General features: G+C 27.6%; 1 protein-coding gene across 1 annotated transcript; it reads left to right on the forward strand.

The window, feature by feature from the left end:
* Nucleotides 1–3,119: 3,119 nt before the first annotated feature.
* On the forward strand, nucleotides 3,120–14,408 carry LOC108562989 (zinc transporter ZIP11-like). The gene is made up of 2 exons (XM_017921509.1): nucleotides 3,120–3,279; nucleotides 13,549–14,408. Exons 1-2 carry the CDS (start codon nucleotides 3,140–3,142, stop codon nucleotides 13,625–13,627), a joined length of 219 nt encoding a protein of 72 aa, XP_017776998.1. The 5' UTR covers nucleotides 3,120–3,139; the 3' UTR covers nucleotides 13,628–14,408.
* The last annotated feature ends 253 nt before the right edge of the window (nucleotides 14,409–14,661 follow it).

The following is a 14,661-nucleotide window of genomic DNA, read 5'->3' on the forward strand; positions in this document are numbered from 1 at the left end:
CAAATTTACTTAACAGTCAATATCTTGACAAACTATAAAACGATTTCCATTCAGCATTTAACTTTGTCCTGCATAAAAAACACTTTAATTTAATTAAACAACAGTAGTTTTTCAGCTAATTTAGCAATACTAATTACATGCAACTAATCCTATTTGATTAACTTCTCTTCCATTGAAATATTACACAATTTATTTCTAAATATTTTCAAGATTTGATAAAATAAACTTTCAGTTCAATATTTTACAGAAATATTAGAATTTCAGTATGATTTTCAGTGTAATTCCGATGAAAATAATATTTGGGTCAAAAGAGTAACGAAATTAAGTAAAAAAAATGAAAATTTCTAAATAAATCATAATAAAATGAACACATAAAATTTATGAGTATATGCACTAACTAGTTTTCAAACGTATTTCACGAAAAGTGTGTTAATTACATTTGAAACATACTCAAATCGAAGCTAAATTTCTGTGTAATTCGCATGAAATTAGTGCTCTTTAATTTATAATTATATGAATAGCAAAATAGTTTATTTCTTCTTAAATAATTTTTTTTTTCTATATTTCAAACTATTTAGTGTAATTTGCATGTAAATGAATACCTATAGCTTATAGGAAATAAAAAGTAGTTTATGTCAAGAAAATATTGGTAATGCGGATTAAAGTATGATTATTTTTATGTAATTCTATGCTACATTATGTAATTCGCAGAGATTAACGTGTAACTTGATCTTAAGATTATAGGTGTATAGTAAGGCTACTTGATTTACATAAAATGTATGTACATCTACAGTGAATAGAAAAAAAAATGGTTATGAAATATATAAATTTGAACTTGTTCAAATTACATATTTCTACAAAAGTATAAGAGATAATTTAAACTTGAAATACTTAAATTATAGTTAACTCTTTTGAGAATAAAGTTAACTTAATGTTATATTCATAACACTTCTGTAAAATGTGAGTCATAATGATCAAATTTCTTAATTAATTGGTAAAATTTAACTTGATCTTAAGAATGTAGCGACAATACATATTATGTTACTTAAGTAGTCTTAAGTATATGTATATATACAGTGAATTGAAAATAGTTTGTAGAAAATAAATTTGAACCTTATATAATTAAATACCTTTAGTTTATTGCATGTTTCATGAAATGTACGATAAATAAATAGGACTTTCAATACTTAAATTAAAGTAAAATCTGTAAAGAATAAAGTAAACTTACTGGTATATTTCAAAACACTTGTGTATATTTCACATTGATTCTTTGTAAAATGGAAATCACAATATTCAAATTTTGTAATTAATTGGTAAAATTTAACTTGATCTTAAGATTGTAGCGAAAATATATATTATGTTACTTAAGTAATAAACATTTTATCTTACTTAAGTAGTCTTAAGTATATGTGTATATACAGTGAATTGAAAATAGTTTGTAGAAAATAAATTTGAACGTTGTTATAATTTAGTTTTTTGCATGTTTCTGTAAATGTACGATAAATAAATTGGATTTTCATTACTTAAATTAAAGTAAAATCTGTAGAGAATAAAGTTAACTTACTTTTACATTCATTCATAACACTTCTGTATATTTCATATTGATTATTTGTAAAATGGGAATCACAATGTTCAAATTTTGTAATTAATTGGTAAAATTTAACTTGATCTTAAGATTGTAGCGAAAATACATATTATGTTACTTAAGTAATAAACATTTTATCTTACTTAAGTAGTCTTAAGTATATGTATATATACAGTGAATTGAAAATAGTTTGTAGAAAATAAATTTGAACGTTGTTATAATACCTTAGTTTATTACATATTTCTGTAAATGTACGATAGGTAAATTGGACTTTCAATACTTAAATTAAAGTAAAATCTGTAGAGAATAAAGTATTTTTACATTCATTCGTAACACTTCTGCATATTTTACATTGATTATCTTCTCAATTTAACTTGATCTTAAGATTATAGCGACAATACATATTATGTTACTTAAGTAGTCTTAAGTATATGTGTAAATACAGTGAAACGAAAATAGTTTGTAAAAATAAATTTGAATCTTATATAATTCAATACCTTTAGTTTATTGCATGTTTTATGAAATGTACGATAAGTAAATTGGACTTCCAATACTTAAATTAAACTAAAATCTGTAGAGAATAATATTTCATAACACTTCTGTATATTTCACATTGATTCTTTGTAAAATGGGAAACATAATGTTCAAATTNNNACAGTGAATTGAAAATAGTTTGTAGAAAATAAATTTGAACGTTGTTATAATTTAGTTTTTTGCATGTTTCTGTAAATGTACGATAGGTAAATTGGACTTTCAATACTTAAATTAAAGTAAACTTACTTTTACATTAATTTATAACACTTCTGTATATTTCACATTGATTCTCTTCTCAATTTAACTTGATCTTAACATTTTAGCGAATATACATCTTATGTTACTTAAGTAACAATATGCATTTCATGTTACTTAAGTAGTCTTAAGTTTATGTGTAAATACAGTGAATTGATTATAGTTTTTGGAATACAATTATGAACTTTGACGAATTCATTATCTTTAGTTTATTTCTCTAAAAGTATGATAGATAATTTGGACTTCCAATAGTCAAAATATACAGTGAATTGAATATAGTTTGTAAAAAAAGAATTTGAACGTTGTTATAATACCTTTAGTTTATTACATGTTTCTGTAAATGTACGATAAGTAAATTTTACTTTCAATACTTAAATTAAAGTAAAACCTGTAGAGAATAAAGTAAACTTACTTTTACATTCATTCATAACACTTCTGCATATTTCACATTGATTCTCTTCTCAATTTAACTTGATCTTAACATTTTGGCGAATATACATTTTATGTTACTTAATGCATCTCATGTTACTTAAGTAGTCTTATGTGTAAATACAGTGAATTGATTATAGTTTTTGTAATACAAATGTGAACTTTGACGAATTCAGTATATTTAGTTTATTGCTTATTTCTCTAAAAGTGTGATAGATAATTCGGACTTCCAATAGTCAAATTAAAGCTAAAAATGTAGAGAATAAAGTAAGATCACTAGCAAATTTCTAAAACTTAAGTGTACTTCTTTGTTTCAGGTATGGTCAATTGAGTGGAATGGTGGAGCCAATCTTCGGCGTTTTGGGCGCCGTCGCCGTGGGTCTTGCAACTCCCGCACTTCCATACGCCCTTTCCTTCGCCGCAGGAGCGATGATCTACGTCGTCGTGGACGACATCATCCCGGAAGCGAACACCAAGTGAGTAACCAAACAATTCGCTCTCAGGGCATTACATAATCTCGTTCTTAACGTCGATTACTATTAACTATATCATTGCAAAGAGAAGATCGCAAGACCTCTGAAACTCTCAGAACATATAAAGCGGTTTTATACTATTATAGCTTTGCGGCATGTACGTAGAATCTTTATCATTATTATTGTTGCTGTTGCTGTTGTTGTGGCACCGCTTCAATTTTTCTCAAATGCCATCCGGCTTCTCTCCTTCTCCGATCAAAGAAGCGTGGGCGTATTTCCCATGTGCGCAAGAATCGGACAGATGTACAAAGAGATAAAGAGAGTAAATCCGAAGGATTAGCAACAATAAATATTAGATATGCGGAATGGGAACAAACGGCTACATAACTATAGGCGAGGAGATAGAGAGAGAGAAAGAGATATATTGGTTGAATGAGAGTGGGAATGAGACGGAGATGAGAATTCGCACGATGCAAATGATGTAATTCCGAACAAGAGAGCCGACATGTAAAATGCAATAACGGAGTCCCCGCATCAATTCTTCTCTCTCCACTTGACTAGCAACCAAAAAATAATAAAACAAAAGAAGTAAAACAACAACAACGACGTAGAAGAAGAAAAATTCGCTCGCTGTCTGCTCGCAATTAATTCTTGTACTTAACCAGACTTTAACATATTGGATACAAACATACAAATCTTCCACTTATTATTAACCTCGAGGAATTTGTTACTTTTTCTTGGGTCGTTGTATGATATGAATACTGCTGTATCTCGTATGGTTCGGATAATCTTTTGGAAACCGGACTAAACGAGAACTACAAATGTATAAAAATAAACCGCACAATTATATAAAGGGAATGATTGGCTAGAATTTATAATGAATCCGGACTAATTGGAGCCAAACTATTCACTGTAAACGAGCGAATTTAATACTTCACCAAATTGTAAGCTGTTAGTTTAATTAGATTAAGATTTGCAATCAGTACAACGTCTAGACTCTAGACTCAATCAAAAATTAACTGACATAGTTTTCTATAATCAATCAAAAAGTTAACATTTATCACAGTTTTTCTTGTAGTTTCACTACATACAAATGAAGTTATAGCAATAAATATAACAAATAAACTAGAACTTTAATACGAATATCCAAAAAGCAATAGATTTGTAGAAACAAAGATTATAGTTTATGGAATATAAATTCAAATTTTGACGAATTCTGTATCTTTAGTTTATTTCTTATTTCTCTAAAAGTGTGATAGATAATTTAGACTTCCAATAAACGAGCGAATTTAACAGACATTTAAGTAAACCAAACAGATTACACCAAATTGTAAGATGCTAGTTTAATTGGATTAAGATTTGCAATCAGTACAACTCAATCAAAAATTAACTAATACAGTTTTCTATAATCAATTAAAACTTAATATTTATCACAGTTTTTCTTGTAGTTTCACTACATACAAATGAAGTTATAGCAATAAATTTATTTGTTATATTTAATACGAATATCCAAAAAGCAATAGATTTGTAGAAACAATGGGCGTATTTGCAAATGTGTGCCATTCGTTTGTTGACCTCCGAAAATTGAATTTAGTTTCACACCTACAACATTTTCTCCAATTTCTTATGAATACATTCTGACTCGATTACAGTTAAATACTAAAATTATGCCATTAATTTCCATGCGCTAATTAAATCATCGTCACTTTGTTTGTTGATCTCTGATCTTTGGGAATAAGTGAATTATATCTAAATTTTCAATGGTTGTTTTCTAGTACTAAACATCAAAAATAAGTAAAATTAATAAGTAATTTCTTGATTAAGGTTGAAATTTTGCGTACTTTATTTCTTAACTAATTAACAGAAAAAATTCTAAATTTGCAAAGCTCAATATTTAGAGAAAGATTAAAAAAAAAAGATAATTTTCAATTGTTAATTTAATCATACTTCTTTTGTTCTTTCTTTTAAATCTTTGTTGTTTAGGAAACGAAACAAAAGCAAAGTGACAAAATTAATTTGTTTTGTTTTTTTCAGTTGTATTATTTCCTTTTGTTTCTCTTGTTTAGAGACAAAAGCTAGTTAAGTCAATTAATTGAATCGCGTATTATACTTACACAGTGTTTAGCTTAATTCTTTTTTGTTCTGTTTTTTTTTTCTCTCCAAGTAAATGGATTTGAAACACGGACGCAATTAATTAAAATAAATTAAAGTATTGTCATCGCGCCTTGTGAATAAAAAAAACGAGACGGGGAACAATACGCAATTGTTTTATTTGTCGCTTAGTTCAATTGTTTCATGGTTAGTTTGATTTGATTTGAGTATTTCAAAAAGTAACGAATAGTTTCGAGAAATTAAATATAAAAATTTGTAAAATATTTTGAAAAATCTTAGATTATGCTTTTTTAGTAAAATATAATGGATTGATTTTTTATAAACATACAAAAATTAGTTTTAAAGAAATATAAATATTATCATTTTAAGAGAATGATTTTTGTTGTTCCCCAAGGAAGCGTACTTGGACCTATTCTTTAATCTATTTCTATATCACTGATGCCAACATTAAATTGATGATTCAAGTTTTAAATCTTGAAGTGAAAAGTATTAAGAATTAGTAACAAATTAAGTTTTTTTCATTGAGTTTAATTAAGTAGAATATAAATCAATATATATTCTTGAGTTTTCTATTTTTCAATTAAGATAATTTAGAGAAGTTTAACTTATTTAACGGTTTCTAAGAAAATTACAAATTGATAAGTGTTTTTTTTGATAACAAACAAATTTGTTGTTTGTGAATTTGCTATTGGTCAAATCTTGCTGAATGTTTTGTACAAAGTAAAGTGAAGATTTGTAGTTTGGAACAGAAGCGGACGGATTAAGAATAATGAAGAGATAGAGAGAGAGAGAGAGAGAGGGAAAAAAACTGTGAAGAAGTTATGAATTGGTAAACGAGTCCAATGGGACTGAATGAACTCCATCTGACAATTGGACAGATACTATCGTCGTCGGTTTGAATGGAGAAATATTGAAAGACTGAATGGTGAGCGTGTGCGTGCGTGTCTTTTTTTCTTCTATTTTGGAAGGAATCGAAGAGAGATGGAACGAATGAAGAAAGAAGAAAGAAAAGAGAAAGAAGAAACCCAAGTGCTGGGAACTGGAGTTCGGATTTTGGGGCAAAGAGAAGTGCAGCGGTTTTGTACCAAAAGAACCGAAAAGAGAGAGAAGAAAAGAACGGATAAAATAAAAATAAATTGTTGGAGAAATGAGGGACACGAACGCATCGGAATGTGCGTTCTCCATACGCAACGCAACGCACACATACAAACACATGCCAACCAGGAGATTGGTTATATGTGTGTGTGTCCATTGCGTAACGCTCGAAAATGTACGCACTATGTGGCTCGCAAGTGATGGCTTATTTCTCATTCCGGCCAATATAAAAGTAATAATAATGTTTGATATTTACTACTCGTCTCGTCTCGTCCCCTCTCACAAGATCACAGCATCTTGTTTCTCATCTTGTTTCGTCTCTCCTTGGTTTTTAGCCTCGTTTTGCTCGTTCGTCCCATATGGGCAAAGAAGGAACGAAGGAGAGACGACGGCACGTTTTCCACTTTAAATATACAATCATTTAAATTAATAGAATACTTTACAGCATTCCTCTGTACCATTTATTAATTACGAAATCTACTCTCGATCTCTTTGCCAGCCGCGCAGCGCCTCGCCGCATTCCGATGCGCCATAAGGTCGACTTTTTCGGCATCGACGAAGAATTTCGATTTTTTGGACCAATTTCGATAAATACATATTTTGATCATTATCAAAAATTTCAAGTTTTTCATTATTTTTCAGTACTTTAACAACTCTTCATTTTATATACAGATATATTCTAATGAAAAATTTTTTTTTGAAGTAGTTAGATTATTGATTTGTCTCATAGTTTATCAAAGTGAAAAGTTGTAATATGGAATAATGTTGATGTTCTATTACAATTATTTTTTTTTGAAAACTGTTAAAATCGTAACAAAATTAGATGTAAATTTCAAATCCGAATGTAACAATTACTTGAGTGTACTTTTACGATATTATTTGAATTCATTGAACATGAAAAAGCGCAGAATATTTAAAAAGAAAATCTATAAAAAAAAATAACAGATTTGTATATTAAAGCTACGACTTTATACAAATTTTTCCATAATTTGCCATCAAATTTAAGGAAATTAAGACTGTAATTAATTCACAAAAATTAAAAAAAAATATATATTTTGATTACAAATTTACGAAAATAAGATTGTGGAATTATTATTGTTTCAATTGTGAAAAGACAAAACTTAGTTTGTGGAACATTCATAATTTAGCATGAAAGAAATAAATGGTAATTAAATACAAATTGGAAAATTTCAACTGAATGTACTTGAATTTGCACGTCAAAGGCACGTTCTTTATTATTTTTTTTCTTTAAATTCCTAATCATTCGTAACTCGATAACGAACATTGTCCGAAAGTTACAAAACTGAGCGCGAGACGGTGGTGCAATTTCATTGAAAACAGACACTTTCGGTAATCAAAATCCGGAGATTAAGCTCTAATCTTTCATAGTTCAAGGATTAATCTACATTCCAGAAAACAGCGCAATTTGGGCCACGTATACATCTACCAAAGTCTCATAACGGAACGAAACACAAGGCAAATTGTAAAAGAATGAACAAAAATAAGCAGATTGAAATCCAATCAACAATTCCACTATTAAAATGAATGAAAACTCTTTGTTGATCTTCTCCAAAAACATCTTTAGTATTTCACTAATCTTCAGGATAAAAAGTGTGGAAAACTATGCAGATTTAAATCCAATTAACTCACATTTCTTAAGATATGTTTCTTTGTTGTATTTACTTTGCAAAGATCTAAAAATCTGTATATTATTTTCTGTTTCTCTTAACAGATATTACTGTTTCGTATTGATGCGGAGGAGTATTTTGTCCTTCAGCCAACATATGATCATAATAATCATCATCAATGGTTTTGCATGAATTTAAATGTTTATTTATTGGCGTAGTCGGATGGCAAGTGGCCAAACTATTATTGGGGGAAAATTATTGAGGAAGTTGCGTTTAAAATGCGGTCGAAAAAAGGAGGTCGATCATTACGGACACGACAAGACCGAATAATAATGGTCGATACGTACTTGCGTTGCACATTTACTGCACGCTCCTGATTTATGCATATTTTGGCTACCGCCTCGAAATTGCTCTTCCTCCTTCCAAACTATTACTACTACTATTACTACAGCTAATACTACTGCAATCTGCAATGCAGTCAAAACAATACAGTCCATAAAACCTAGTAATGATACACAATATGCAACAATGTGTGGCAGCATTCGAAAGACAAATATTAAAGCAATAATAAACATTAGTTTGTAAAGTCTGTAAGTCTAGATTAACTAAACTTTAATGTATATAAGAAAATAGTGTAATATTAATAAAAGATTCGAAAAAAATCATATTATTACAATTTTTTTTAAATATTAATCAAATATTCACGGGGACAAATTTTATTGCGTCTCAATTAGAAGTAAAGATTTAGTAAACATTAGTGAAGCAGATACCAAAAACTGCAATAATGTAATACTATGGGTCAATATATTATTGAATATTTATCAAAAGTATAAGTTTTAGTTGGAAAATCTACGTTTTTAAACAAACAAAAAACTTTCTATAAAATCATTTAAATAATTCCTAAATAATAAATCTGCAAATAACATTAATATTTGTATAATGTTGAAAATTTAGAATGAAATCACGTTGATATACAAAAATAAACAGAAAAAATGTGCTTAGTAGAAATTTGTTATTCAACTTTTAAAAAAAGTATGCTAAATTATGAATGTTTCACAAGCTAAGTTTTGTCTTTTTGTGAATTTTTCAGTCTTAATTTCCTTAAATTTTATGGCAAATTATGGAAATATTTGTATAAAGTCGTAGCTTTAATATACAAATTTGTTATTTTTTTTTAATAGATTTTCTTTTAAATATTCTGCGTTTTTTCATGTTCAATGAATTCAAATAATATCAAATATAACTACTTCAAAAAAAAACTTCATTAGAATATATGTGTATATAAAATGAAGAGTTATTAAAGTACTGAACATTTCTATGAATGTTTAAATTAGTAAAAAAATAATGAAAAATTTCAAAAAGTATACAATTTCTTTTCTAGGAAAATTAAAGAATTTGCATCAATTATACTTAAATTATTATAAGCAGAACTGTTTCAAAAAGTATAAATCTAAATATTATATAAAAAATCCAATAAAAAAATGGTAATTGACGAAGGTGTAAAAGTATTTTTTAGCAAAGTGAGCTATTCCATTGAATCTTAGAAATTACGTTGGAAATTTGATATTTACCTTGAAAAATGACTAAGTTATAACAGTTTGTGATTTCATTTCATTGAACGAGAAAAAATATGTTAGAACGACTCAAAACCTAACTTAAAAGACATCATTTTTTATTCATTGATAAATTTTTATATAATTCTACAAATTTTAACAAAATTTGAGATCTTAAAATCATATTTCTTAATTTTACTTGAAATTTGATATAAATATACAAAACTATCGAAATTGTAAATAATTTATTGGTCAATTTCGAAATTTGTACATTTTATGTGTGGATTTATATAAATCTTCGAAATTTTGTGCAATTGGAATTGAGAAATTATATACATTGAAATAAATTGTAATACTTTAATGAAAAATGAAAAGATTTCAAATTCGTTGAATTATTTGAAATTAATTATAAACAAATATAACTGCAATTATAATAAATAATGATTTCATCGTAATAAACGAGAAATCTGGAGTAAAAGGTAAATATTTTTTAAAAAACAAAGTAAATTTTGTAAAAAAAAAATACAAATTCTAATGAAAAAAAAAAGTAAACAATGAATGAAATTTCATTCAGAAAACACGAAATATTTCAGTTTACTAATTAATACATAAAATATTTCAAGAAAAAAAATAATCCTACTAATAAAATGAATGTTTAACTAATCTTTGTGATTAGTGAATTTATTTTTTATATTCCGTTTGTCGTTTCGTTTTCTTTTGGAGAAGTTTAACGTTTCTTTTTCGTTTTATAAAAATCGCTTGGAACGGATGTAATTCATTTTCGTATGAATATGTAATTACGAATTCGAGCATACGCATACATTATGAATATTATAATGAGGCTTATTAAAAGGCATCTAATTTAAAATGCGAAAGAGAAGGCTACGATTACGACAAGGGCAGAAGAAGAACGAGGAGGATAAGAGAAGCCCACCTCCGCACATCATTATTACATGTTATTATTGTTCTTGTTGTTGCTGTTGTTGGTGATGGTATGAAGAGCGGGTCATTATATCATGATCGTAGTAGTCGCAACGACACGAGCATTCCTTAAATAATGTCATTACGGTGACTCTTGAATGAAAACGATGAAACAAAAGAAACGAGAAAAAAAATGAAGAAAAAAAAAACGTCGACGCCTCCTTAATTGTTAATATCATGGTGGGATAATATTACGTAACCCGAAAACGGCGCGATCATATTAATTTACTCGAATTTACAGGCTAATTACGTGCAGGAAGGCAACCGTTCATTGTTTAGAACCACGCACTGTGTCCTATCCCTATACGAACAACAACAACAACAAGAACAAAAAAAACAAAAGACGTATACAGTATATATAAGAAAGAAACTATTTTTTGTTTTCGTTCCTTTTTTGTTTCGCATAGCATTCTTGTGCAGTGTTAGATAATTCGACGTAATTCACGACTGCGTTAAAATAAATTAAGCCGTCGCGTTTATATTAAGTGTTAATGGTTTCTTTGAAATCGTTTTGGCATGAGTTCAGATTTCTTATTGTGTCCGAGTGGAAGAATTTGAATACGTTTTACATCAATTATTTACTTGAATTTTGCATTTAATGTTTTGACAATATCATATCATTAGGAAAGTTAATGAAAAATTTTGAAAAATTTGATTTAGTTACTTTTTTATGATTAAGTTAATATAATTTTTATGTAATTGACAAAGGGTTGCTGATCCTTACTAATTCTAAACACAGTAGATATGAGATAATTTACTAGATTACACAATCTTTAAGAAATGTTTCAAGTTAAGGAAATTAGAAAACCTAATTGATACCGGTAATAACTTTTGAAAGTAAAGTATTGTTACTCATGGATTTTCTTGAAAAAGTGTTTCTTAAGCTTTGCTGACTTAAGGTATTGTAGATTTGAGAGGATTTGCTAGAGAATGAAAGTAAAATGAAATTGAACAAATAAATTTCTCAAATAAATGAGTTATTTTTCTGAAAATTTAAGCTTTTGTTGATGAAATTTAAGAATGAAAGTTGTTGTAATTCATGTAAGTAATAGAAATATTAACGTTTTCTTTTTCTTCTAAAAATTTAAAGTTTTTTGGTGAAATGAAATGAATGAAAATGTCTTCATTTAAAAAATTGTTCTAATCAATTGAAAAGTTAAATATTATTTCGTATTAAGAACATTTATTAAGTTAAACTTGACGAATAATCTATGAAGATTTGTAGGTAAATTCTAGTAAAATTTATAAACAAATTAGTTATAAGAAAAACCAAAGAAATTAAACAGAAATTTCCAAAAAAATAATGAATAAACTAGGAAAATTTTAGCAAATTTATTAACAAAATACTTTTATGAAATAATAAATTAAGTTTTTTCCTAAAAATAATCACAAATTACACAAAGAAAAAATCACAAAAAATTGGACTAAACTACATCAACATTTCATTTATTTCCAAATACTTATCAAATTGTGATATTAGACAAATGTCTTTATGACTTTCATGGAATTTGAAATGAAAAATAAATTAAGTAATGAATTACCAAAAATTATATAATCTCAAGGTGAAAACTTGATGAATAAAGTATGAAGATGTCATTTGTTTGCAAATTCTTGAAACAATAGAAGAGAAAAAAAAACAAAAACAAATATATACACTAAAAGCAGGTAAATTGATTTACGTAACAATTAATTAATGAACAATTTGTGCTGAAAGTAAAATAAAATTAAACAAAAATAGTTAGAAAAATCACAAAAAATTGGACTAAACTACACCAACATTTCATTTATTTCCAATGAAATTATGATATTAGATGATATTAGAAATGTCTTTTCATGGAATAAGAAATGAAAAATAAATTAAGTAATGAATTACCAAAAAATTATATAATCTCAAGGTGAAAACTTGATGAATAAAGTATGAAGATGTCATTTGTTTGCAAATTCTTGAAACAATAGAAGAGCAAAAAAAAACAAAAACAAATATATACACAGAAAGCAGGTAAATTGATTTACGTAACAAGAAGCAACAACAAAGTTGCAATTATCCTACTGAATTCTTGTGAAATAAATCAATATTTATCTAATAAATTATCGAATGAAGCAGAAAAAGCGAAGAAAGAAAATGTATAAATTTATAACGCGGCGCACGGATTAATTCGAATCCGCGAGTAATAAGTGGACCTTCGTGGAAGTCTTCAATGATCCAATGATAAAACTTATTAATAAATTGCCTGATTCATTGAGCAAGAAGCTACTGCTGTTGTGACTCATCATCAACATCAACATCAAAATACAGCTTGGAATTTCTTTCATTCGTGTTTCTACAACATGCATCGTTTCTCCATTTGTTTATTCCTATGCGGACTTTAATCCTGCAAACACAGCATCAGCAACATTAACATCAGCAGGAGATTATTAACGTCCATCAACTTGTTTGTATATCGAAGCAAAAAAAAAACACACAGTCTCAATCACAATTTTCTTTAGAATTTCGATGACAAATTTCTTTAAAGAGATAGTAGTAATTGCTTTAATTAACTTATTACAAAATCGGAATTGGAGAAACTGGAAATTATAACAATTTTTTTTTGTTATTACAATTTCCTGTTTCGTTTCAATACATTTTTTGCACAGTTACTCTCATATTTATCTAATTACGAACTAATATTTGATCTAATGATTCAAAGTAAAAGTTCTCAATTTAAATTAACCACTTTAAATGAATATTAAATGGAGAAATAAGGAAACGAAATTAAATTTCACTTCGAATCTAAATCGTTTAACATCCAATTATTTTGTGGCGACATCTGTTGTGTTATTATTATTATTATTATTATTATTTTTGTTTGTTTTCAGAACTAAATTTGACAGTTAGTAATTTTTGTTTTGTTTCGTTGTTGCAGCGGTAACGGAAAGTTGGCAACATGGGGCGCGATCCTAGGTTTCCTCGTCATGATGACGCTCGACGTGGGACTAGGATAGTGACTTAAGCAGTTAAACAACAAAACTTAACAACAACAATAAAAAAAAAACACTTAACTTTCCTTTCGCGATTCCAAAATCCTACTTAATTTAGTGATCCAAATGGTACTTAGTTTATACTTCACATCGTTCCTTCCGATTTTCATAATTTTTTTTTCTAGTTCGTTTAGTTTAATTAATTAGTTCAATTGCGCAACAACACAGTGATGACAGCAACAACAAATTTGACGCAGCGATGACAGCACAAACATTAAATAACACTTGTTTCCATAGCTACCGTAAGTATCGAAACTGTGATAATGTCACACGGGCTCAGTTTCTCTTGTTTTCGGTGCGTTTTCTTTTCAATTGTTTAAAAAAAAACTTGAAACTGAATGAACTGTGATAGTGTTTTTTTTTTGTTCTGTTTTTTTTTAAATATATTATTGTTAGGAACAAATGTAATGACCGCAGCTTTTGTTTTGTAAATAATCAAGTGTATAAGTATACGTAGATAGGTGATTATGTGAATGATTCGTGTGCGAGGATGCAGACGAATCGAACTGTATAGTCAATAATATCAGTTAGGGTCCCAAAGTGTTCTGATAATATTTTTTAATTGAATTCTACAAATGTGTAAGAGCGCTAAAGAAAAAGATGTTTTCTCACTGAGTTTACATTTATAGTCATATAGTTCAAGTTCCGCCGTAAAGTACCATTTGTATATATTGTAAACGTATTATAGTAATTGCATTACTCAACATCATCAACAACAAACGACAAAAAATACTTGAAAATACACAAAAAAAAACTCAATTATTTGATTTTATTTTTATTAATAAATTAACAAATAATCACATTTTATTACTAATAAATGTATCTTTGATTTACACATTGAATTATTAACAATATCAATTGGAAATACCATAAAATTTGTTTAATATATTAAAAAAATTGATAAATCTCTTAAGATATTAAAAAAAAAGTCAATTTTTTCACATTTTCATTCACTATAATCTTTAGATTTAGTATTAAATATGAACATATTACTAATT

Source organism: Nicrophorus vespilloides, unplaced genomic scaffold (genome assembly GCF_001412225.1).
Source record: "Nicrophorus vespilloides isolate i.1.1-1 unplaced genomic scaffold, Nicve_v1.0, whole genome shotgun sequence".
NCBI classification, from domain to species: Eukaryota; Metazoa; Arthropoda; class Insecta; order Coleoptera; family Silphidae; genus Nicrophorus; species Nicrophorus vespilloides.

Bases quoted from the DNA above. Each gene is read 5' to 3' on its own strand.
- LOC108562989 (XM_017921509.1), top strand. From the start codon at position 3,140: ATGGTGGAGCCAATCTTCGGCGTTTTGGGCGCCGTCGCCGTGGGTCTT. The intron at 3,280-13,548 runs GTGAGTAACCAA...TCGTTGTTGCAG, and splicing joins ATCCCGGAAGCGAACACCAA to CGGTAACGGAAAGTTGGCAA.